Source organism: Panthera tigris, chromosome A3, assembly GCF_018350195.1.
Source record: "Panthera tigris isolate Pti1 chromosome A3, P.tigris_Pti1_mat1.1, whole genome shotgun sequence".
In the NCBI taxonomy this organism is placed as follows: Eukaryota; Metazoa; Chordata; class Mammalia; order Carnivora; family Felidae; genus Panthera; species Panthera tigris.
The window spans coordinates 31,767,237-31,794,043 of record NC_056662.1 but is presented as its reverse complement, the minus strand read 5'-3'; the positions used below and the strand labels follow the sequence as shown (position 1 = coordinate 31,794,043).

The following is a 26,807-nucleotide window of genomic DNA, read 5'->3' as shown; positions in this document are numbered from 1 at the left end:
CCAATGCTAACTAATCTCAAGAGAATGAGGATGCAAAATTCTCCCGTAGGAGGCAGAGAGTATTGGTGAACAATAATTCAGTCTACCAAACCATCCCTGAGCATACAACTAAAAATTGCATTTCCCTACAAATCAAAACCACAATGAGATACAACCTCACACCTGTCAGAATGGCTAACATGAACAACTCAGGCAACAACAGATGTTGGAGAGGATGCGGAGAAAGAGGATCTCTTTTGCACTGCTGGTGGGAATGCAAACTGGCGCAGCCACTCTGGAAAACAGTATGGAGGTTCCTTCCTCAAAAAATTAAAAATAGAACTACCCTACGACCCAGCAATTGCACTACCAGGTATCCAAGGGATACAGGTGTGCTGTTTCAAAGGGGCACAAGCACCCCAATGTTTACAGCAGCACTATCAACAATAGCCAAAGTATGGAAAGAGCCCAAATGTCCATTGACGGATGAATGGATATATATACACAATGGAGTATTACTCAGCAATCAAAAAGAATGAAATCTTGCCATTTGCAACTACGTGGATGGAACTAGAGGGTATTATGCTAAGTGAAACTAGTCAGAGAAAGACAAATATCATATGACTTTACTCATATGAGGAATTTAAGATACAAAACAGATGAACAGAAGGGAAGGGAAGCAAAAATAATAGAGAAACAGGGAAGGAGACAAAACATAAAAGACTTAAATTTAGAGAACAAACAGAGGGTTGTGGAGGGGTTGTGGGGGGGGGGATGGGCTAAATGGGTAAATGGGTAAAGGGCATTAAGGAATCTACTCCTGAAATCATTGTTGCACTATATGCTAACTAATTTGGATGTAAATTAAAAAGTAAATTATTGATAAAAAAAGAAAAGAAAGAAAGAAAATTCTATTTCCCTTACTCCCCTAGGCCCTGGCTGTCCCTGTCTCCCTTATCTGCCTTATATTTCCATATAAACATACCAACATCTAATAACATGTGATTTGTTTATTGTCTAGCTTCTGCTCATGGATTTTTGTTTCTCTTGATACCTGTTGTACCCTCAGGGCCTAAAACAGTGCTAGCACATGGTAGATGCATTTAAATTTTTTTGATGTTTTATTATTTAATGAATTTCATTTTCTTTTCTTTTAAAAAATTTATTTTATTATTATTTTTAAATGTTTATTCATATTTGAGAGATAGAGACAGAGTGCAAGCAGGAGAGAGGCAGAGACAGAAACAGAATCTGAAGCAGGCTCCAGGCTCTGAGCTGTCAGCACAGAGCCCAATGTGAAGCTTGAACCCACAAACCGTGAGATCATGAGCTGAACCAAAGTTGGACACTTAACCAGTTGAGCCATCCAGGTGCCCCTAAAGATTTTATTTTTAAGTAATCTCTACACCCAACATGGGGCTTGAATTCACAACACCGAGATCAAGAGTCACATGCTGCACCGACCGAACCAGACAGGCACCCCTGATGAGTTTCATTTACAAAGATGTAAATGTGCATGATTACTGGGTGACCAGTACTCACTAGGGTGACTAGGAGGTTTGCCCAGGACGACCCCAGTTTATGCCTGTTGTCCCAACTAATTATTAATAGCACCTTCTTTCACTCTCAAAAGGGCCCTGATCACATAATTCATTACATGTATACGTGTATCATGATACATCACATATAAGTTCCTGTCATACATCCCTATGTCACAGGAGGGCTGAGTTTTGATGCCAGAAATAATCTGGTCTGTGGGTTAATAATAAGATGCCTACACACTTTTGTTTTTCTCCTATTTTTTTTTAAATTTTATTTATCTTTTTTGAGACAGAGAGTGAGTACAAAAAGGGAAGGGGCAGAGAAAGAGGGAGACACAATCCCAAGCAGGCTCCATGCTGTCAGTGCAGAGCCCAATGTGGGACTTGATCTCAGGAACCAAGAGATGATGACCTGAGCCAAAATCAAGGGCGGGCTGGTTAACCAACTGGGCCACCCAGGTACCCCCCTAAACTTTCTATTCTCCTGTCCTCCGAGACAGTCCTCCTTTCCTTTCCCTCTGCTTCCACAGGAATCATTTTTCACCTACCCCCTGGCTGGGCAAGGACCTTTTGGTTTCGGCCCTGCGAGTGATACGGGCCTCAATTTACTTCATCCCATCAGTAATTCACTTTGATATCTTTCTCTGGTTTTATCTGGCTTTCCACCACTGTACAGTAACAGCAGCCCTAGAGTTCTAAGGTACCTTACTCTCTGTCTTATTAATAACATAAAATTAATGACAAAAAAAAAAAATCAGTAAGCTTACGCCTCCTTTAGCCAGATAGCAGCCTGCCATCTGCGGTTTGTGCATTTTAGAATCTGCAACTGTTCCTTTAAAGGACAAAACCCACAGACTCACAAAGGGGTGTGGGCGGGGTGTGGATATCAAGATATTTAACCCAAATGAACACTTCAAAAGATGGATGATACTGTCAGGTGTTTCCGAAACCTCAGCCTAAGTCTGTACTTGTTTATATCTGAAAGCTAATCCAGATGAATCACCCTGAGAGGAGGTGGCCTATGCTGTCACCCTTCATCCTAATGACGAACAGATGCAATGGGAAAAAGCTAGGGTCCTCTAAAAGGCAACTGCTGAGAAAGAAAATAATGCTGGGGGAAAAAACCCAAAAATTTGTGTGATCGGCAAAAAGCCCTAAAATTAAGTGCTCAGGGCAATTAAGAAGGCTCATCTTTGCTGTCTGATCTGTCAGCTGCCTTACTTTTACCTTGGCATTTTATATTTGTCTTAAGAAATTAAAATGTGCTGAAAATTACACAGGAACTGGAATATCCAAATTCACGCCTTTAACATATTGTCATATTTGCTTCAAGTCTCTTTTCTTATTAAAGAAGGAAACATTTTAGGGATGGGGTTTAAGGAGTGCATTTGTGATGAGCACTGGGTGACATAAGGAGTAGCTGAATCACTATATTGCACACCTGAAATGAATATAATACTGTAAGTGAACCATACTGGAATTACTTTTTTTAATATAATTTATTGTCAAGTTGGTTTCCATACAATACCCAGTACTCATCCCAAGTGCCCTCCTCAATGCCCATCACCCATTTTCCCCTCTCCCCTACCCCCCATCAACCCTCAGTTTGTTCTCTGTATTTAAGAGTCTCTTATGGTTTGCCTCCCTTCCTCTTTGTAACTTTTCCCCCCCTTCCATTCCCCCATGGTTCTGTTAAGTTTCTCAGGATCCACATATGAGTGAAAACATATGATATCTGTCTTTCTCTGACTGACCTATTTCACTTAGCACAATACCCTCCAGTTCCATCCACATTGCTGCAAATGGCCAGATTTCATTCTTTCTCATTGCCAAGTAGTATTCCATTGTATATATAAACCACATCTTCTTTATCCATTCATCAGTTGATGGACATTTAGGCTCTTTCCATAACTGGGCTATTGTTGAAAGCACCACTGTAAACATTGGGGTACATGTGCCCCTATGCATCAGCACTCCTGTATCCCGTGAGTAAACTGCTAGCAGTGCTAATTGCTGGGTCGTAGGGTAGTTCATTTTTAATTTTTTGAGGAACCTCCACACTGTTTTCCAGAGTGGCTGCACCAGTTTGCATTCCCACCAACAGTGCAAGAGGGTTCCCGTTTCTCCACATCCTTGCCAGCATCTATAGTCTCCTGACTTGTTCATTTTAGCCACTCTGACCGGCATGAGGTGGTATCAGTGTGGCTTTGATTGTATTTCCCTGATGATGAGTGACATTGAGTATCTTTTCATGTGTCTGTTGGCCATCTGGATGTCTTCTTTGAAAAAGTGTCTATTCATGTCTTCTGCCTATTTCTTCACTGGATTGTTTTTCAGATGTGGAGTTTGGTGAGTTCTTTATAGATTGAACCATACTGGAATTAAAATAAAAACAAACAACAAAAAAAGAAGTAAATCTTTTAATTAAAATTGACCATTTCTATATAGAAATTTATTCCTTCATCCCATGTTTAAAATGTTTTAATAATTTTTTAAAGACTTTATTTTATTTTTTAAAGTGTTTTTTAGTGTTTATTTATTTATTTTGAGAGAGAGACAGAAAGCATGCACAGGGGAGGGGCAGAGAGAGAGGAAGAGAGAATCCCAAGCAGGCTCTGCATTGTCAGTACAGAGCCCGGCATGGGGCTCCATCCCACAAACTGCGAGATCACGACCTGAGCCAAAATCAAGACTTCGATGCTCAACCGACTGAGCTACCCTGGTGCCCCTTAAGATTTTATTTTTAAGTAATTTCTACACCCAACGTGGGGCTTGAACTCATGACCCCAAGATCAAGAATCGCATGCTCCACCAACTGAGCCGGCCAGGCACCCCTTCTGGCACATTTTTATACTTTATACCAATGTTCCCATAATACATGTGTGAGTATCATCTTAATTTTACTTCCCATATACAAAGTTTTGCATTTTTTCACTTAACTTTGACTTTTTACTTCAGCCATTGTTGATATTATGTATGAATCTGCTTTACAATATTCTAATATAAGAACATACTGCATTGGGGCATCTGGGTGGCTCAGTGGGTTAAGCATCTGATCATGTCATGATCTTGCGGTTTGTGAGACTGAGCCCCACCCTGGGCTCTGTGCTGACAGCACACAGCTTGCTTGGAATTCTCTCTCACTCTCTCTCTGCCCTTCCTCATCACTGTCTCTCTCAAAATAAATAAATAAACTTTAAAAAAAAAAAAAGAACATACTGCATTATTTTTCATCTATTGCATTCTCTTGCTGGTAGACACGTAGATTGTGTCTGATTTTTTCCCCATCACAAACAAGGCCTCAGTGAACCCCCAGTGCCTGCCTCCCGGTGTACTTGCAGAGACACTCTCTGGAATTACATCCAGTAGCGGAACTGCTTAGTCCAAGGGAACGTGGGTGTTCAATTTCACCAGAACCTGCCAAATCGCTCTCCAACTGGCTGTGGCAATCCCCCCAGCAGTATCTGTTGTATTTTCCTGTTTCTCCACAGCCTTGCCAAACTCTGATACTGTCAGGCATTTTAAATGGTATCTCCTTACTCAGATTCACATTTCCCTTAACACTCAATGTGGCTAAGCTGCTTTTCATACGCTTCGTGCCCACTTCTTTGCCATTCATATTCATATTCTTTACCATTTTTCTACTGGGCTTTGTCCCTTTTCTATCTTCTTTTTATTTTATTTTAAAAAAATTTTTAATGCTTATTTATTTTTAACAGAGAGAGACAGAACACCAGTGGGGGAGAGGCAGAGAGAGAGGGAGACACAGCATCTGAAGCAGGCTCCAGGCTCCGAGCTGTCAGCACAGAGACCAATGTGGGGCTCGAACCCAGGAACTGTGAGATCACGACCTGAGCCAGTCGGATGCTTAACTGACTGAGCCACCCAGGCGCCCCTCTACCTTCTTTTTAATGGCACACAAAATAAATTACAGAGAAAACAATATCTTTGTTTGACTTTTCTCCACTTGATCTCATGACTAGATTATCCCTGTCTGAGGCTGGACAAAAGATCTTGAGGTTTGTTTTTGCTTTAATGGCAGATCTCAAGTAAAACAACTTTCACAGTGTCGCTTCCAAAAATAATACTGTGTCTCCACTCCATTTAGTAAAAAAAAAAGTCACGCACCAAGCTGGATCCAGGGGCAGGGAAAACATCTGGCTTCCGGAGTCTCATTTGCCAGGCAAGAAAATTGAGACAAAGACCAAGTCTCCAGAATCACTTCATGAAGGGCCTGGAAAATAGACCATGGAAAAGGCTAATCTGCTTATTAATTTTCTTAATTAAAATGCTCTTCATGTGGCTAACATTTGCCATAATTAGGAACAATGATAGCTTTACATGTTGGCCGTGAGGAGCCAGTCAGGGGAGTTCGAGGGCCTCCCTAGATGATTCAGGTAATACAAATTTAGGAATCACAGGCCTGGATCTTAAAAATGCTTAACAATTCTCTTCTTTCCTAGAAGATTAAGGCTTAGCCCGAGGCTTGATTTAAAACAGCTTGGTTTTGCATTTTGTTAAGTAATAACCAAATTAAAGGATCAGAACCTGAGCCCCCCTTTACAGTAGAAAAGCCATGGGGAATTATCTAGACTTTGAGGACCACAGTCTGATAGCTAGAACTGGAACAAGAACGGCGATCCCCCGACCCTGTCCAGGTTCTGGGGTACTTCACCACCCAGAACCGCAAGAGGGGACTGAGTGGTGAGGCTGTCAGACAAGGGAACCTGAGAGAGAATCTCCTTCAGGAGCCACTGGGAATTAGGAGCTTCCTGTAACACTTAAAGCAATCATTTAAAAATGTTTTCCCCCCTAAATGTTTTCTTTTAAATCTCATTTTACACGGGATGTTTCTGCGGATTTGTCTCACATCATGGCCTAGATAGTAAGGTACAATCGTGAGCAGAAAAGAAAATCAAACGATTCTGATCTAGGTTGCTATGGTAACATTGCTATTTTGAATACGACTGTTTACTTTGGCAGAGTTAAGTTGAATGCGAGCAGCTAATTAAGATGAGGCTTGAAACTTTAACCTTAACCTTCACTGTAAGAAAAAAAAAAGCACTTTAAAAATGATGCTTGAAGTGTTGCTGGAGACATTTTTAGCAGCGGGATCATCTCCCTTTGCTGTGGAAGCAGCAAACTGATTTTTTTCCTGAAGAAGAATGGGGGCCTACTCACAATCTGTCCAAATCCACAAGTTAGTATTTCCTAATTTGAAGATATAAAGAGGAACAGAATCCTATCAAAACAGAGCCAGTTCCAGTGTTGACATCAGCAGAGTTTATAAGATTGTGATAGACAAGGAAAGTCTGATGTCTTTCTAAACACAGTAGTATTTTCCTTAAATGCATATTTGTATAAACAGACTTCACATCAAATCAATTTATCTAAGAAGTAACAGATTGAACTGTAAACAAATACAGCAGAATGTGAATATATAGCTGAGTGCTCTCCCCTTCAAACTAATCATCCTGGGAGGCCAAGCTCTCATTTTCAAAATGCTGACATCACTGAGAACATGCTGGAGCCTCCTAGGAAGTGTCTCCACTCCCCCTGAAAGCTTCTTCTGAATGTCCTCATTGGTGGCAAATCTCCATCCTCAGAGGACAGAATTACCTTTTTGGAAATTGTCAAAAGGTATTAGGAGTAAAATCTGATAAATAATGTAGGTGATCAAGTAGGGTAACATGGAATGGAATAAAAAGCAAAGTTTATCTCCAAAAAGAAATCGCTTGGGGCGCCTGGGTGGCTCAGTCGGTTGGGCATCCAACTTTGGCTCACGTCATAATCTTGGGGTAAGTTCAAGCCCTGCGTCGGGCTCTGTGCTGACAGCTCGGAGCCTGGAGCCTGCTTTGGATTCTGTGTCTCCCTCTCTCTCTGCCCCTCCCCTGCTCATGCACTGTCTCTGTCTCTCTCTCTCAAAAATAAATAATAAAATAGTTAAAAATTTGTTTTTCTTATGTTTCACACACTGGCTCTGAAAGCAGTTCTTACAAAGGACTCCAAAACCAATGGTGCATAATGGCAGGCAGCATGGTGTTATACACTTTCAAATTTGTTACTTTAAAGGACATAACTGGTTGCAACAGCCTCTCCTCTGCTGTCCTGCCTGCCGCTCCCTGGAGGTATATTCAATGAATTTCTATCTTTTTTATAAATAAATATATAAGTAAGAAAGTAAGTAAGTAAAGGACAGAATTAACGTGAATTTAAGTTCTGGCTTCTGTAAAACAGCTCATAGTCATAGATCAGAAATCTGACTGTTTCTGTCCTGATAGATGAAATGCTTACGAGCACGGGCTGGGTTTGGAAGGCTTGCGTTTGAGTCCCAGCATGGCCACTTACTGGCTGTGTGACCTTGGGCAAGTCACTTAACATCTCTGAATCATCATGTCCTCATCTGTAAAATGAGGATGATAATGGTCATGCCTTGCAGGACAGTTGTGAGAATTAATGATTTATTAGCATAAAGCCTAGCTCACGGTTCACACTCAGGAAATAAAAGCTACTTGGTAATTATTATCATAGTGACAAGAGCAGCACCAGCAGCAGTGATGTTACATGTAAATATTTAAGAAATTTGTCATTTAACATCCAAGGTTTTAAGAAGTGAATTGTAAATGCTCTTGTATGTCTCCGTGCAGTGGCAGATACATATCACAAGGAAAGTCCAGATAAACAAGCGTTCATTCCTGACTGGAAGGAACATCACCTTTATCAACAGCCTGTGCCTCATCCTGGTATCAGAGTTGCTGGGATGAATCACAGTAAACAGTACCCATCTCACGGTTAGGACTGACTACGGAGAGGTCCCAAGTGCATACTCTACAAAGCAAATATGATCCCAGTGTGGGTGGAAACAGCAGGTTCCTCAGTGTGGGGGAGTGTCAAACACAGAAGCCCAGACTGGGGGGGGGGGCGCCTCCAGCTGTCCCCCGACATGTCTCCCCAAGGGGGACCAGCACCAGGGTGTGGGTGGGATTGTAGTGACTCAACCTCCAGGGGCCTGATGGCAGTGGTGGTTTCATAGTTGATAGAAACTATGAATCAAGTGAAAAGCTTCAGGGAAAAGTTTAGGTTAGTAAATATATTGAAGAAGGAGAAACAGACTGCATCAAAAAAATTAAAAAAAAAGAGATCGGGAAGTTAGGCAGAAAAGATCTAATGTTCACAGAATGACTGCTGGCTGAGTCAGAATTGTAGGGCTAAGTTAAAGTTTAAAAGGCAAGGTAAGACTGGGAAATACACTGAAAACAGTCATAGGAGTTAATCTTTCCCTTTCCCCCTGCACTCCCCCATTTACCGTTGAAGTTGAAGAAGGGCAAAGCTTTGAGCCCTCTTTTCTGGAGCAAATAACATCAGAAAACATAGAAAGCTCAGAAACTGGGGAAGCCATAGGGGGCGTCTGTGTGGCTCAGTCAATTAGACTCTCGGTTTTGGCTCAGGTCATGATCTCATAGTTTTGTGAGTTCAAGGCCTGCATCAGGCTCTGAGCATGCTTGGGATTTTCTCTCTCCCTCTCTGCCCCTTCCCCACTCGGTCTCTCAAAATAAACAAATAAACTTAAAAAAATTAAAAGAAAAAAAAAAGAAGAAACTGGGGAAGCCATAAACACTTAAAAACAGCATGACTGGAGTGCCTGGGTGGCTCAGTTGGTTGAGCATTTGACTTCGGCTCAGGTCATGATCTCATTGCTTGTGAGTTCGAGCCCCTCATAGGGCTCTCTGCTGTCAGTGCAGAGCCTGCTTCACATCTTCTGTCCCCGTCTCTCTCTCTGCCCCACCCCCGCTGGTTTTCTTTCTGTCTCTCTCAAAATAATTTAATTTAATTTAAAAAAAACCAGCTGTGATACAACCTATGCAGAAAAGGTCTTATAGACAGTAGAGAAGTAAAAGCTGGGGCTGACTGAATGACAAAAATATTAGACATGAGGGGTTTAGGATGTATTTGTGTTGAAAATGTTTCTAGCATGAATTATTAAGAGCTAGTAGTGGAGGCAAATATGGAATTGAATTTCTATCTTTACAAGGACATCTCTAGTAGGACTGCAGAGATAGTTACATATTTTTGACTAAAAAAAATGTGGTGGTAACAAAATCCTTCTTGTTACCAAATATCTAAAAATTCTGGGTAAATTTTCTTTTTAATCTTTTAAAATGCATGACTGAGCTGGAATAAAGTAAAGGAAATCCTCAGAGACCAAAAGTCAAGATGGGGTGCTTGAAAGGACATCACTGCATAAAGCTGAGAGCCCTGAAGTCACACACTTGGAGAAAAGATGAACTAGGAAAAAAAAAAAAAAAAGCTTTGCAAAGGGTCCCAATAGGAAACTTGTTTGTCTTGGCTTTGGCCCTGGGTAGAGAAAACTAAAAAAAAAAAACAACAACAACAAACATCTTTCTGGAGATTTAACTATGAGCCAGACCTCACATGTGTTTGTGGCCTAAATTGGACTATTTTTGTGGTCTAAAGACCTCCAAGTCAGGAATTTATTTTAGTATATTTCCAGAATAATGTGCCATTATATGTTTAGAAAAGCAGATGAGAATCCTCTCCAGAGGAATGTACCTTCACTCAAGTGTCATAAGAAACCCCTCAAATAAAATTCCACTGAATAGGAGCTCACAATAAAAACGGTACTCACAAAATACACACTGAAAACAAGGCACTGGAGCCAGCCTCAGATTGAGACTCACAGAAACTTTGGATACCAGTTAATGGTCACAGAATATAAAACAAGTACGTTTACTATGTCAAAGAAATAAAATAGGGGGGCCCCTGGGTGGCTCAGTCAGTTGAGCGTCCGACTTTGACTCAGGTCATGATCTCGCGGTTTGTGAGTTCGAGCCCTGTGTCGGGCTCTGTGCTGACAGCTCAGAGCCTGGAGTCTGCTTCAGATTCTGTGTCTCCGTCTCTCTCTGCCCCTCCCCTGCTCATGCTCTGCTCTGCTCTCTCTCTCTCTCTCTCTCTGTCAAAAATAAACATTAAAAAAAAAAAAGAAAATAGGAAATAGAAAGTTTGAGTTAAGAACAAGAGACTACAAAAAAATAAGCAGGTAAATTAGAAAAAGAAACAAAAATAACTTAGAAAACTAGAAAATTATAATAATAGGTATTTATCCCTCTGTAGATGGGTAAAACAGATTAAACACCAGTGGAAAGAGAATTAGAGAATAGAAATCAGATTTGAAGATATTACTCAGAATTTAGCAGAGAGAGACAAAGAAATGGAGAAAACAAAACAATTAAGAGATACATAAGTCAAAGTGAAATGGTCCAACATGCACCTAATTCGAATTTCAGAGATAAGAGAGGGAATGGGGGAAAGACAATGCACAATGAGTTAATGGGTGAAGATGTTCTACAACTGGTGAAAGCATGAATTGTCCAGTTTAGCAATCACAGGGTTTTGCAAGCAGGATAAATAAAAAGAACCTTATTGCTAGGCATGAGATAAAACTGCAGATTATCAAAGGCAAAAACAAAAATTCTAAAATCACCCAGTAAGAAAAGACAGATTGCCTATAAATGAATGACAATTAAGTTGATGGTTGATGTCTCGACAGCAGCAATAGAAACAAGAAGGCAGGGGAAGTTCTAACCTAGGGTCACTAAGGAAATGGTGAGGAAATTAAGACATTCTCTTACCTGGCCAGATCAACAGAATAATAAATGTCATAGCCAGACTGCCTTCCTGTCCAAAGTTTATTCTTTTAAGAATGCTCAAAATGGACAATATTCATATCACCTAAGTCAATTTATGGAGATTTTTCCTGAAGGCAGAGAAATGAGCTACATAGAATCTTCATGTTTTCTATTCCTTTGGTGATGGGAGTCTATTTAATTCACTAATAGGGTCCCAGCTATCCTTGAAACAGGGTCCCAATGCTAGACCTTGATCCCAAATCACACGTGATCACCTTAAAAGTATAATTCATGTCCACCTTATATTTTGTTTCTGAAAGTTTCATTCTGTAATGAGCCAATTATGCAAAACAATTCAACATCAAAGTTGTTCTAGTTGGTTTTATAAAAAAAGGCAGATGCTCTCAATGTTTTGCTGATGACATTTTCTCTCTCTGTAATCAACTATTTCCATTTGCTTTTCATATAATTACTAACTTTATCTTCCTAACTCAGCTCATGCCTGCTGCTCTAGTGGCCTCAGCCTTGCAATTTTAATTATGCAGTCATTGGCTCCAAACACTCTTTTGAAAAAAAAGGAAAATAATTATTTTTACTTTCATGATATTCACTCTCTTGGAAGAGATCACATGAAAGAAGCTGTATAGGTTAGTTTTAAGAAAGCAGTTAAGCTTTCTTTTAGTAAAAAAACTGTGCCAATCACTTATAAGAAGATAAACAGAGTCAGAGGTTTTGAATCACAAAGTTACCACTGATAATATTTACTGCCTTATTGATATTTTGCGATTTTCTCTTATTTAATTAAGTGAAATTAATTTCACTTCATGTATAAACGAAATCGTTTTCTGCCATAAATCTAGAAAGGACAACAAACTTGTAGAGGACTATGAAAAATAAAAGGGAAAAGTAACCTGATTATACTGATTATTCCAGAGGACTAAATTTTTTTTGACCTCTGAGTGGCAAAATCTCAAATGCATTTGAAACTTCAGCTTCTAAAAAAAGCTCCCTCAAATCCATACACACAATAAATCTTTCATGAACACTTCTGTTTCTCTGTATCTTGACCTGGGTAGTGGTTAATTGGGTGTATACATATGGAAAAATCCACCAAGCTATAACACATAAAATTTGTGTACTTTACTTTATGAAAATAATATCTCAATTAAGAAAATATCTACACACACACACTCCCTGTCTCCAGTAAGTCCCAGAGGTGGCACAGAAATTAAGTTTTTTAAAAAATGTTCTCAGATAGGGGCACCTGGGTGGCTCAGTCGGTTAAGCATCCGACTCTTGATTCCAGCTCAAGTCATGATCTCATGTTTCTTGGTTTCAAGTCCCAAGTCGGGTTCTGTGCTGACAGCACCGAGCCTGCTTGGGATTTGCTCTCCCTCTCTCTCTGCCCCTCCCCACTTCACATGCTCTTTCTCTCTCAAAACTAAATAAACATTAGGGGCATCTGGGTGGCTCAGTCGGTTAAGCGTCCGACTTCGGCTCAGGTCATGATCTCGCTGTCCGTGAGTTCCAGCCCTGCGCCAGGCTCTGTGCTGACAGTTCAGAGCCTGGAGCCTGCTTCAGATTCTGTGTCTCCCTCTCTCTCTGCCCCTCTCCCACTCACACTCTGTCTCTTGCTCTCAAAAAATAAATAAATAAAAAAAAAGATTCCCAGAAGGTTCTAATGTTCAGTTAGGTTGGTAACCACTATCCTAGGGCAGCTGGGGCAAACTCTTGATTAGCATAGACTTTCAGCAAATATTTGTTTCAATGAATGTATGAATAAATAAATGAATGAATGAATGAATGAACGAACCAACAAGCTAATAAATATCTGGTTATTATGGTTGTAGGTGTACCATTGACTAGGGCCAGAAAAAGTCCTAGGCATGTTTAAAAAAGAAAAAGCACACCAGATGTTCTAAACACTGTAAATGCTTTCTTATTAACTCAACAACTCGATAAGGTAAGTGGACCGTTCTTACTCTTCAGGTGCAGCCGATGTAAATCACTTTGGCTACTTAAGAAGTATAGCAGGGGCGCCTGGGTGTCTCAGTTGGTTAAGCGACCGACTTCGGTTTAGGTCATGATCTTGCAGTTTGAGCCCCGTGTCGGGCTCTGTGCTGACAGCCAGAGCCTGGAGCCTGCTTCGGATTCTGTGTCTCCCCCTCTCTCTACCACTCCCCTGCTCATGCTCTGTGTCTCTGTCTCTCAATAATAAATAAACATTTTTAAAAAATGAAAAAAAAAAGTATACCATAGTATATATTGCTGTTGGAAGGGCTGCACAAATGGACTCTAGGCTGAGCTTTTACAAATTACTACTCAAATCAGCCAAAGAGGCTGCTGGCTCTATCATTATTTGAAAGCTAAACAATTAGAGAGCTGCTACAGATGCTGCTCCAAGTTAGTTTCTGCTACAACCTGGAAGCTTCCCAATCAGGAAGCCATCACTAAAGTTGCTAGTTCCAGACCATGCTGCCTCTGCCATTACCCACCCCAGCCAAAAATGAATGTCCCATGCCCCATCCCTCTTCCCACATAATCTAGGTCTGAATCCACATGTTTATGGGAATGCATTTGATTAGCAGATCTAACTCACATCCAGAATACTAGCTATAAGAGATTCTGAAAGGGGGAACTTCCATACTCTGTAAGAAGAGGAGGCTGGAATAGGCATTGAGTGAGCTAACTGATACACTCATGAAGAATGACACTGAGGCATGAAGATTAAGAAACTTGGTCAAAGACACAGAGCTAGTAAGGAGCAAGATCAGGATTCAAACTCAGGAAGTATGGCCCCAAACACTAAGAAGGCACATAAGAGGATAATGATATGGTGCACAGGCAAGCTCATGGCTGTGGGGCCTCCAGTCTTGACGTACAAATTTTCGTGCTTATGTCACAACGAGCAACTTTCGATCGACTGTACTCATTGATCCTGACATCGCCTCTAGAATTTTAGGTCTCACAGTTTCTCATCTTCAAAATTCAAAAATATATTAATTTCCTTGACCATTTTATTTTTGGTTTGGGAAGTGTTCTCAAGTGTTGACAAGGGAGGGTTGTCGAAAAGTTTCTATGACCAAATAGTGACCTACGACATCCATACCCAGGCTTCAATAACCAGGCTTCCAGCTGCAGCTCCTCACATTAGTTCCATGGTACAAATTAAAAGAACATCTACAAGTATCCTGAAGTTATTTCAGGACTTTCTAATGGAACATCTTGTTAATTCCACTTTCATCATAAAGTCTGGGAAACTATGTTGATGTCATAGAATGATGGTTATTTAGCCTCTTCTTGGAAAGCTACTACATAGCTCTTATGAAGTGGAAATCTTAAGACTAAAGCTTGTGATGTGTTCTCTGTTATCTGAAACTGTATTTCCACACACGCTTAGTACAGTTTGGCCTCTCAGTCTATCTACCTATTTATCTATCTATCTACCTACCTATCTATCATCTTTCATCTATCTCTCTATCCATCCATCCCTCCCTCCCCCTACTCACCCATTGCTCTATGCAAATGACCCAGATAACAGAATAAAAACATTAAACTGTATCCAAAATAAATATATCAATAAATACAAAGATTGAGAGGAGTGAGAAGGGTCAGTTCCAAATAAGATGGAAATGTTGAAAGCTCCCCACAAAGACAATGTGTCAGCTATTTTTAAATGATTATAATTTTGAACAGAGATCCTTCTAGGAGCAGGGGAAAGAGAAAATGCTTCATTTGACATGACAAGCTATAAATTGCAAATCTGCCAGTTTGGGAAAGGTAAATATTTGCTGAAGATTAAGTGCATGGCAGAGGGATGTCATTAAACCTACAGTAATTAAAAAGTTCAATTTAGTGCCACGTGCATCTACTCCAGTTTTAATGAGCATACAGCCGCAACAACCCCGAGCCATAGTCCAATCTACCTCCATGGTGTAGAAAGAAATGATAAATGTCTTCAGCATGACTTCCAACAAAGTGAGTCTGAGTTAATTACTCTGTGTGCAAGTGAAAATGGACTTGGTTAAACAAATGGGCCTACCAGCCAAGGACATCAGCCACATGCTGGACTAAATTTCATATTAATCAAATACACATCAAACTCTATCAGAGACATGTGCACAGCCAGAGGGCTGCTTGAAGCTTATATTTTAATTCCTAACTAATTTTTGGTTATCAAAGTAATATATGCTCATAGCTTTCAAAAGTCAGATGAGGCTAAAAGTCTTACAATGAACAATAGTGCTCTGTCTCCCCCAGCCTCCTTCCCATTCCTCAGTCTACGTCTCAACTTGCTATTCCCTCTCGTTTTAAAAATTCTGTATATCTAATTAATATAACAATAATGTAGTTTATCGGTTTTAGACGTCCTATGTTCATATCCACATTCTATGTTCATATCCTCAGGCCTCAGGTGCACACTCATACACGCACACGTACACAGAGGCTTACCTTCCCCCATTCTCTAAATACAGTTATGTTGATTTTTTATTAAAGCCACAGTCAGTGTTTATGTTATTATAACTATATAAAGTTGATCACTGCTAAATGTAGTAAGAGAATGTTTCCTTTATTGTACAATATTATTGTTTTTGTAGTTAATAGTTCTTTTTTTCTGCATTTGCTTGATTGGCTTTGTAACCATCTCTAACTCTACCCACACCCTCAAAGAGCCTCTTGGTATCATTTTTCCTGTGTCAAACTGGCAGGACAGCCTCTTGATTCCCCAGCACTCCTGGTCACCTCCCCCTGACAGCCCTCCACCTTTCTGCTGCCATTGACTAGGTTGCTCTCCAGGCCTGCTCCCCAGCTATTGGCTTAGGTGTCCCCTCTGTCACTCTCACTCTCCTGAATTACTTGTATTATTTCCATGATGATTTCCTCTGCCCCATTTTCTGTTTTGTGCATGTGTACATGTGTGGGTGTACGTATTTCTTCTGTTTCATCATTGTCTCTGTTTCTTCCAAGTTCTTCATTTCTTATTAGTCTGAGTCTCTATGTGTTGTGATGGAGGATTCCTGCAAATATCTGGTGATTTTTGGCTATGTGTTCATAATTTCAGGGTGTGGCATGAAAATCTAATGTCCAGCTTATAGGTTGGTGGGCTTTGTATAAGATGACTGATAATTCATTCAGGTTTTCCAGAGAGGGATCCCCTCATCTCCAAACTGGCCAGAACAATGAATGAAGACACTGTTTTGTTTTTTAACTTTTTAAAGTTTTATTTATTTTGAGAGAGAGCGAGCATGAGCAGGGGAGGGGCACAGAGAAAGGGAGAGAGAGAGAATCCTAAGCAGTCTCTGCACCGTCAGCACAGAGCTTGACGTGCGGCCAAACCCATGAACCATGGGATCATGACCCGAGCCAAAACCAGGAGTTGGACACTCAACCGACTGAGCCACCTGGGCGCTCTGAAGATCCTGTTTTAGACAGGAAGGTCCAGAAAGTCCTCTTGGAAGAGGTGGCGTTTAACAAGAGCCATGAATGCAACAAGGAAGGAAGCAATGCCAGTATCTGAGCAGCTAAGTTCCAGACAGAGGAAACAGAAGATCCCTGAGATGGAAACAGGTTTAACAAGGATAAGAACCAACCAGGAAGCCAATGGGGCCGGAGCCCATGAGCAAAGAGGAGACAGAAGGAACCATGTGCATTTATAATGTATGGAAACAATTTTCCACATAGACCTTGTTGCAGACTTTAAAAGCCTAATATTAAAATATTTAGCGATATCTTATAAAAATGAATTTGAATCATTTTTACAGTATTTGACATCAAACAAAAAAAATCACTATGACTTGCCTTTTGTGTTTAATCAGGCAGGCTAACGGTTATGTGAAATTATTTATCACTTTTCAACCCTGTGAAGACTGTGGAAAACAAAAAAAATCTATACCTCATAAACACGCTAGAGACTCTGAATAAGATAGAAATCTGTGCACAAGTCTGAGCTAAATCAAAGGAAGCAGCTCATGTTGTTGAGAGAAATCAAAAGCATAAAAAAAAAAAAACCAAGGAGTTGCCAAGGCAACGAAAAAATCATTCGACAGAAAATACAGTTTCCATCTTAAGCACATTCACACTGAGAAGCCAAGTACCTTCTGGCCCTGCTTTGGGGGTTTTATGTAACCTTTATCCAGTCATTTGTGGAGATGGGGCAAGACTTGAGAAGCCACCGCACTGGGACCTTGGTCAAAGCTGGACAGGCGGGCAACTCACCAGTAAAAAGCCAGTCAGGAGAGTGATGGTAAACCCAGTGGTTCGCAGACTAAGGCACGAGAACCCTTTTCTTCTCTTGAAATCATTCTGTCACTTTTCCTATATCCTCCAATTTTACAGAGCTCCCATTTATGAGCTAGACCCAATGGTTATTGAGAGACTAGAAGGTCACAGATCTGGCTGGAGGGCTTCCAAATCCTTCCCCCTGAATTTCTGTAATTTCAAAGAGTGACTCAGAGCTGACTTTAAACACCATCTGTGCTCCTCACTGGGCATCCTGCTCAAAGCCTGGCCACTTGCACACTGCCAAATATGGTCTCAACTCTCCCTTGGCTGGCCTTCTCTACCTGGAGACTCCACTGCTCCTGGGGGACCCTGTGCCCATGCCCCTCCCCGCTGTTCCCCAGGTGGAGCTGGCTGGGCCCTCCCCCAGGGCCCACAGTGCTCAGGACATGGTATTCGGCGTCTCCTTCCTTGCACTACTAAAAGCTTGTGTGTGGCTGTTTTCATGTCCGATTGTGACTTCCTAGACATGGGGTCCCTGTCCTATCTTTAGTGGGACACCAGGGCTGAGGCAACTGGTTTTAGTGAACCAGAAAAAATGAATTAATATCCTGCTCTCGGTTTTAATGTGGAAGGACGCATTAAATCACCATCAACACAACTAGCATGAAGCATCTGAAAGCTGGTAGGTGGTAGAGGGAGGCAGCGTGTCTGGTCCCAGTTCAGGCCCTTGCTGGTGAGACCACTGACCTCTCCTTTTCCGAATAGTATCTGCAGAACACCACCTGCGTCCTGAGAGATGGCAGCAGGTGTTCATGAAAAGGGGTACTTGGTTTTCAATAAGTTCAAGATGGGAGGGTTGAAACATTAACCGGATTTATTTTGCCATAGACCTTTGCACAGTGGTACCTCACCCACAGAACTAGAGGAGGATGAAATGAAGCAAAATGGGGAAGCACGACTGAGTGCTTGATAAATGCTAACTGTTGTTTTCATTATTGTTACCCTTCTCATCCATCTATACTCAGTAGATTTTTCTTCATAATGACTACACATTACTTTTAATTTAAAAATGAGAAAGCCAAAAAAAAAAAAACCCCAAGAAAGCTATTTTACTCAAAGAATTAGTCAAATTAGAACACAACCCAGCTGGATAAGTCTGTAATATATATATATATATATATATATATATATATATATATATATATATATTTTTTTTTTTTCTGTATCATGATAGAAATGATCCCGTTCCCAGTTATTCCTCTGTATAAAAGTTATAAACTGTTAATTTCTCCATCAAAAAATTTTTTTTAACTTCAGAAACTCATGTTTGAAGAAAAGGACTCACAGGATAGGAGAACCACTCACCCAGAGGCAGAAAGGCTCCACCATACATACACCTCCCTCCTGGCAGGCAGCTTGGTTCTGGGCCTCCAAGAGAAGGCTCGGACATGGGTGGGAATTGCCCATTTGCTTTCCCAAACGTTGAGCACTGCCTTTCCAATACGAACACAAACATCACGTCTTGAACGTGAACTTGCCCTCAGCAGGTATCTGCATTCCAAGGGTCACCAACTTGAAGGGTATCAAGTATAAACACATGTGAAGTCCTGTCTCCTCAAGGCCGAGGACAGCAGGGGCATCTAATAGGAGGATTATAGAGCCACTTCAGGTAACTGAACATAGGCCAAGAGTCAGTCAAGATGGAAACGGTAAAGGTGCAAATCCAAACTATGCCCATTCTCTTCTCTTTTCTATAACTATTTTGGTAACTAGATTTTCTAAAATTATTCTCTCTCTCTCTGTTTCCTGTCTCTGTCTCTCTGTCACACATGCACACTATAGAGCAGGGGACTCCCTTTAGATGGATTCTGATCAGGACAATCATTTATAGCAACACAGTTAAGTACAGGCTTAGATATAATGCAAATGTCACATGGAGACCAACCAGAGCAGAGCTGAACAAACAAAACAATGTGCCTATTAAGCTGTTTTAAAGGTCAAGAGAAACAGACTGTCAGTATTATGGGGGTGATTTTTCTTCTTACCAATGAATAATCTCATTTAAATGAGTATTATTTAAATACTTCAGGATTCTAAAGAGAAACTAGGGACAAAGCTTTGAGGAGTCTGGAGGAAAAGCCGGAAGTCAAGAAGGAGAGAAGCACAGGAGTCTATTTTAGGAGAAAAAGCAAGAGTGCAAACACCACATGGCGTGTGTACCCGGGGAACATGACAGATGGGGAGCTCCAGGTCATGACAAGGAAGACAGGCGTGTCAGCCACACAGAGCTGATGGAGGGAAGGTGATCACCCTCTGGTTCCAGAAACAGAAAGAACAGCTCAGCCCAGGACAAAAGCCCAGAAATGGCTACCTGGAGAGGCAACTCTTTTGTTCAGATTCTCAGGCAGAGAAATAGGATTCATGGGATTTTCAGGGTCTGAGAGATGTTGAAGTCTAAGACATTTAAAAGCTCTCATCCTGCTTTTGGGATGAGATTGAGGGCAGTAATATTAGTAAACATAATAGTTCTATCCTGGAAAAAACTCTAAGTTCTTTTTAGAGATTTGGAGTATAATGCATGCACCAGCCAAGCTAATCTAAAAAGCTTAAGCAGGGGATAAGAGAAGCCTGAGTTACATCTTCTGTTATATTATTCTGTAGCAAGGCATGAGAGCCCGGCTCTTAAGCTAAGTCACACTTTCATATATGGAGAGTAAGGAAAACTGAGGCAGTAACACACCTAGTTTCTAACCTACCTGAGTACCCTTTAAAAATGTGAAGCAGTAAAAAAAAAAAAAAAAAAAGTGGAGCAGTTTCTATCCTGGATTCACTCCCATCCCTCTCCAGAAATGAAAGAAAGCAGCGGGGAGGGGAGGGAGCATGAAAGCAATGGCATTATAGCAAAAGCAAAAGAAAAAACACAGCAGAACAGTAAAAGAGTTTTTCTTCGGAGTAGGAAGTATTATGGGTGTTTCTCTTTTACTTCTGTGTGCTTTTTCATAATTTCCAACCATGTAAACAAGAAAATGTTAAAGAGAGAGAAAAAGATATCAAAGGGATTTGAGAAATCAAATTGAGATGATTCAAAGCAACACAATTATTGCCACTTAATCTACCCCCAAAACCAAGAGCACACGGTACACACTGTATGTTAGCCAATTTGACAATAAATTATATTTAAAAAAAAAAAAAAGCAAATGCTTGCTCTGCCTTAGGCAGAGCCTCTGTTCATCTTCTTGTGTCTTCAAGAGCAATGGTCATTTGTCAGATATTTATCAAAGGTCCACAAATGCCTGACCCCGGATGGAGAAATGAAAGGTGGAGCTGGTGGCCTTGATAAACTCGCAGTCAAGAAAGAATCAAAAGAAACAAAACGCCTAGAGTACTATTGACTTCTAACCCAGTTCCAATGGTGGCTGTGATCAGAGCTTATAAGAGAACAGAGGTCAGAGGTGCCATAAAGATTTCCCTGAACTGGAACACCAGAGCTGGCCCCTAAAGGAACTGGGGGTTTGGATAAGCTCCCATGGTTCTCTGCAAACAAAATCATGGCTAGGTTGAAGTGTCCCATTCATTTGGTTTCATTTGGTAGATAATATGGTTCTGCCTAAAGACAGTGCAGTACAGGACTTGTGTGCCCTTGAACCTTTGTCAGAGTTGCACTGTATACTGTGCCTTTCTAATGAGTCAGCTTGGAAAATTACAGCAATGTCCAATTTGCAAGTTGATATATTTGTAACTTTTTATTAAATTATAATATCATATAAAAAAGTGCCTAAATAATGGCTCTGCTACTTTTCACAAACTGAACAGACCCAGTTTAACCAGCACCCAGATTACGAAACAGAGCAGTGCCAGAAGCCCAGGAGCCCTTCTCGTGTCCCCCTTCCGGCAACTACCCTTCCAACAGTTACTGCCTTTTTGACCTCTAACACCTAGATTGCTTTGTCTGTTTTCTGCTGCAAGCAGATGGAATTATACAGTGGGTACTCTTTGGCATCTGACTTCTTCCACTCAACCCTATATTTTTGTGAGACTCATCTCACTGTTATATAGGGTAGCAGTTTGTTCATTTTCAACGATGTATGGTATTCCACCACATGAATACATAACCACTTATTTCTCCATTCTACCGATGATGGGCATTTGGGTAGGAACTAATTATGGCTGTTATAACTGGCACCACTATGACTGTTTCAGGGCACGTCTTTCCATGAACATAAGAATGCATTTCTGTTAGGTATGTTATCTGGGAGCAGAAATGCTGGATTGCAGGATATCAATGTTTGGCTTTTGGAGATATTGCTTATCTGAGTATTAAGGGCCCATCACTGCTTTTGCCTGTTTCTGGCTCTAATTAGGATGTTCTATATCAAACCTGGTCCAAATCTGACCTTCTGTCATGTAAGATTGAGAGCTCCCAAACCATTTTATTTTCATCACCTTAAAAATATTATCTTCAGGGGTGCTTGGGTGGCTCAGTCGGTTGAGCATCTGACTCTTGATTTCAGCTCAGGTCATGATCTCAAGGCCATGAAATCAAGCTCTATGCTGTTAGCGCAGAGCCTGCTTGGGATTCTGTCTCCTTTCTCTCTGCCCCTCCCCCTGCTCATGCTCTCTCTCTCTCAAAATAAATAAATAAATAAATTTTAAAAAATTATCTTCAAGATATTGCCTATGCGTATTTTTTTCCTAAAGTAAAGGCTGATAACCAGAAGGGTGGAAGAAATTATATTGTAGTTAAAGGCAAATTATATTATGAAGGACAAGCTGTCTAGTAAAACACAACTTAGAACTGCAACTATCTTCAAAATAAATCAATCATTTATATAAAACCAACCACTCACTGGTAAATTAATGAAAAATATAACAGTGTTGAGCTTTTAATTGCTTCTGTCACAAAACCCCCAAACTTAAACGTCCATTATCAGGCAGAAAAGAGGCAACTAGTTTACAACAGAAGCATCAGTAAAACCTGTTACAACATGGCCCCACAGTTAATATTCTCCAAGTTTATGAAGTACATCTGTCCAATTTTTTCAGGTTTTCACTTTAGACAATCCAACTTAGTCCCTCTAAAACTAACCGCTTTTTTTTTTTTTTAATCAGGATCTTTTTCTAATATCTCCAGTATATAAGCTTTGTAAAGAGTCCTGTTATCTCAAACCTCAAGTTTAATTTCCTCTCCAGGACATTTTTTTTTTCAGAATATTAAACGTCAGAAAAACGGCAGATGAAAAGATTACTGAGCAATGATAGAGCTTAAATAAATTAAGGCTCCCAGGCTGTGTTGCTACTTCCCGTTTCCAAAAAGTAATCTTTTTTGAGGATATTAAACATCATCATTTGTGACCTTTAAAGAGAACTCCCTGAAGTCATTCATTGATAATAAAATCTGGTTAGACTGTCACAATAGTCAATAAGATAAAATGATGCCAATTTTCAATTACAAGACTTGATAATGCCCTATGACACATTTTCAAGAATAGGTTTGAAATGGCCCAAATAACAATCAAATATATTTTATTTGGCACCATCAGATTAATAAACTACAAATAAACACAATCAGGGGAGAAATGAGAAATAGGATAATTTCAGAAAAAACAATTCCCCCAAACACATTATATTCCCTATGGAGTTTGAAGGAAAAGGGAATTTGCCCTTGGTACAAGACTGCTCCTGTACAAGTGGAAAGGGTGGCTGCTGTAATGATGAGGGGGGAGGATCATAAAGAAATGACCCCTTCGAGGCACAAGAAATGACTTGAAGGGTATGAAACTAGAATCCCCACTCTGCTGGACTCTTGAAGTTATGACATGTCATGGGTATTATGACCAACACATTTATTCATTCAACAAACATTTGTGAAGGATCTAGTGTGTACCATATACTGTTCTAAGGTTTGGAGATGTTGTGAAGAACAACACAGATATGGTCCCTGTCCTCATGGACCTAAAGATCTAGAAGATCTAGAAGGAATAAATGACTACAAAGATAAATTCTAAACAGTGACGTATAGGGTGCCCCCAAAGAATATGACAGCAACTAAAGCTGGATGCGGGGACAGGGGGTCAGAGAGTGACTTGGTTATGCACAACATATGATACAGTTAGCCAGTGTTAAATATGTTGAATCCAGGGGTGACTGGTGGCTCAGTCAGTCAAGCGTCTGACTCTGGATTTTGACTCAGGCCATAATCTCACACTTCCATGGGATCGAGCCCCATGTCAGTCTCTGCATTGAGAGCACAGAGCTGTCCCTCTCCAGCTCGTGGGTGCTCTCCCTCTCTCTCTCTCAAAAATAAAGAAACTTAAAGAATTAAAAAAAAATCTGAATCCATTATTCATAACACCACCTTTAGCCGCGTTAAGTGGTATTTATTGCATCTTTCCAACTAGTCGTTTCAATGCAATTGACTTTTTGAGCATTTTTATTTCAACCACTTGGAGGCACCACAAAGGAATGCAGAGAAGAGTATGGCACAGTCTCTCCTCAAAGAAAGGGTGATCTAGGGGCACCTGGGTGGCTCAGTCGGTTGAGCGTCCCACTTCGGCTCAGGGCATGATCTCACAGTCCATGAGTTCGAGCCCCACATCAGGTTCTGTGCCGACAGCTCAGAGCCTGGAGCCTGCTTCACATTCTGTGTCTCCCTGTCTCTCGGCCCCTCCCCTGCTCATGCTCTGTCTCTCTCTGCCTCTCGATAATAAACATTGAAAAAATCTTTTTTAATAAAAAAAAAGAGAGGGTGATCTAGTCTACAGAGGAGGCAGTCCCACAGGTAAGGCTCTAAAGCACATGCAGTGCAGCAGGGATACATGCAGAGCCAGCCTAACAGGCAACCTAACAGGAGGCAGTGAAGACTGCAGAGAGCAAGGGTATCTGGACTGGATACTGTAAGCATGCTGCACTTCTCCAGGCCTAGAAGGAGGGAAGGGCACCCTGTGACAAGTTGAAGAGCGGCACAGAGGTCGGGTGTGTTTGCTGAGCCGCCTGCAGACTGGCCATGTGGCAGGGTTAGAGACCACAGCGGTAGGTACCGGGCAGAGCTCCACGAGGGGCGATGTATGAAGGCCAGACCACCGGGGGCCATGACTCTAGCTGAGTGGGGGCCGCAGACCAGGGCCTCAGGGCAGTAGGCTGGTATTTTCCCCCTCTCCTCTGGTCTAAATCCACTCTCCAGCTGGCTCTGCCCTGCTCTGCCCTGCTCTGCCCTGGGAGGTGACTCCATGCACTGCAGGCACGGATGAGTGTCTTTGCTCTCCGTCTTGGAGCTGAGAACCAGGGGGTGGCGCTTGGCAGGAGAATCAAGGAGAGAAAAAGGTGAGGTCAGATTCCTTACCTCCCTGCTTGTCTTCCAGGGCGGTTGCCATGGGCTGGCTGCATCCTTCTACCAAGCTCGCTGGCCCCTGCCAGGCAGCCCTCTCCACACAGCTCCTGTGAGCATGCTCTCTCGGGGTTGCCAAGGCCTGGGCATTGTGCTTCCCCTGTGGTCTCCTCATGCATGCTCACACCTTTGCCCGTGCCCTCTTTATTAAGCTTTCCTCAAATTACCTGGTTGGACAGTGTTATCTGTGCCGCCCCTAGGACCTGAACAGAAACAGTCCCGCAGCGAAGATTTCAGGGAGGAGGTGCTGGTGGAAGCATGAGAGGTAAATGCAGACAGGGAGTTGCCTGTGGGAGAGATGGGGAAGGGAGTGCGGAAGGTCATGGTGATGGGGGAGGTGGTGTGACAGACTAGCCACAGACTACAGCACTTATGAGAAACCTACCCCGTGCCAGGCGCCATTCCACAGGCTTTAACATAACTCACTGAACTCTTGAAACTTTCTTGTGAAGCATCCCCTTGAATGGGTGAGGAAAATGAGGCCCAGAGAGGCCCAGTGAGTTTCTCAAGGTTCCAGCTACTTATGTGGTGGAGCTCAGATTCAAACCCAGGGAGGTCTAGTACCAGAGTCCAGTTCTCAGCCTCTGTGCTAGACTGACCACTCTGGCTGGGGCAAAGAAGGGGCCTTCAGCATTTACGACTTTGCAGAAGGCAAGACACTGGTGATGAAATTCTTGGGACAGACACATGTGTAGATTGCTGAAGTAAAGCTGTTTGAAGAAAATCTTGCTACCCTACACAAACTCTGCCTCAGTGACAATGCAGAATCATGTAAAGGTATCAGAATGGAAGAAATCCTAAAAAAAAAAAAACCAAAAAACAAAAACCAAAAAACATACCCAAACAAATTACAGTCACTCATGCTATAAAATTACACTTATATTCCTAAGAAACATTATCAAAAAACATATACAAATAGTTACTTCAAGATGGGAAAAGGAGGGCTATGGTTACAGAGGATTGATAAAGCTAAATAATTTTCCTGTAGGAGCTTTGATAACAAAGAGTTTAATTACTTTTTGTCGCCATCTGAAAATAATAAATGGCTTGATCACAGACCAACAAAAGAGAACCGTGAACAGCACAGAAACATAACCTGCTGTCAAGTTCACACCCACTGACGATAAAGAAAAGCCCAGGGCTCCCTCCGATGGTGCCTAAATCACAACCCCTAGTGGCCCAGAAAATGCAAACCATGCTTCCCACATGGACAGGTGCATAATAACCAGTTCTTGAGATGAAAGGTTCTGCCACAAGGAAAATATCCATCAGTGATGTTTGTACAAGGTCTCTTGCAGCAGATAAGATCATGAAAAGCACAGTGTTCTGGAAAATGAGGAGGAAAATGAGAGACAGGTGACAACAGCACGTGCCTCCGTTATGGTTTTAAATGGCACCTCACCTTCCTAACTGAGGCTGTCTGTCTTCCTTTGGCCAGCCAAGCCAGGCCATCATGTTCCTATGAATATCAGAAATAGCTTCCACAGCAATCACTTTCCTTTCCTTCAGAAGAAAGACAGGAAGGGAAACGCTCCCTGAGTCAGACTCCTATATTTTTCATTTGCACTGTGGGCTGCCAAGCGTGCCAGCCCTGCCGAGGCTGTATTGAGGAATCCGATAACAAGCTCCTAAAACACCGGCTGGGGGCCTGCAGCCACATGGGGGGGGGGGTGTTGCATAACAGCTAGAACTGTACTGACCAGCCCCTGCCTTATTCCGTTCTTCCTGAATATCCTCTTGCTGGGTCCCACGCATGGTAGAGACAGGACTACAGAGAATGGTTCATTTCCACAGTTGGTCACTCCACATCCAGGGCAGGCTGCCGTGATTGTGTGAACGCTCAGCTTTTCCATGCAAGAGGGGTGGCCGGAGATGACACTTGTTAATCAGTGACGTTCCATCCATTCGTACAACAGGAGCCAAGAAAAGCTGGCGCTATGGCGAGTATTTATCCTTTCATTTGTTTTAAAGGAGTGCACCCTCTCTTTTGGGTACAGCAGAAGGAGAGATTTGATGAAGCACTTTGGAAGGGAC

At 41.6% G+C, this 26,807-nt stretch overlaps 1 protein-coding gene across 7 annotated transcripts in view; it reads right to left on the bottom strand.

Moving 5' to 3' along the window:
• The window catches only part of SHLD1 (shieldin complex subunit 1), a 96,249-nt gene that overhangs the window by 8,628 nt on the left and 60,814 nt on the right, over positions 1 to 26,807 (bottom strand). Inside the window, exon 4 of one of the 7 annotated variants that reach the window (XM_042980887.1) lies at positions 5,522 to 5,754. The exons of the other annotated variants lie outside the window; for them this stretch is intronic. Within the exon in view, the coding sequence (XP_042836821.1) occupies positions 5,744 to 5,754 (11 nt within the window). The 3' untranslated portion in view covers positions 5,522 to 5,743. Of the gene's footprint in view, positions 1 to 5,521; positions 5,755 to 26,807 lie in introns of those variants that run through there. 7 annotated transcript variants of the gene reach the window in all.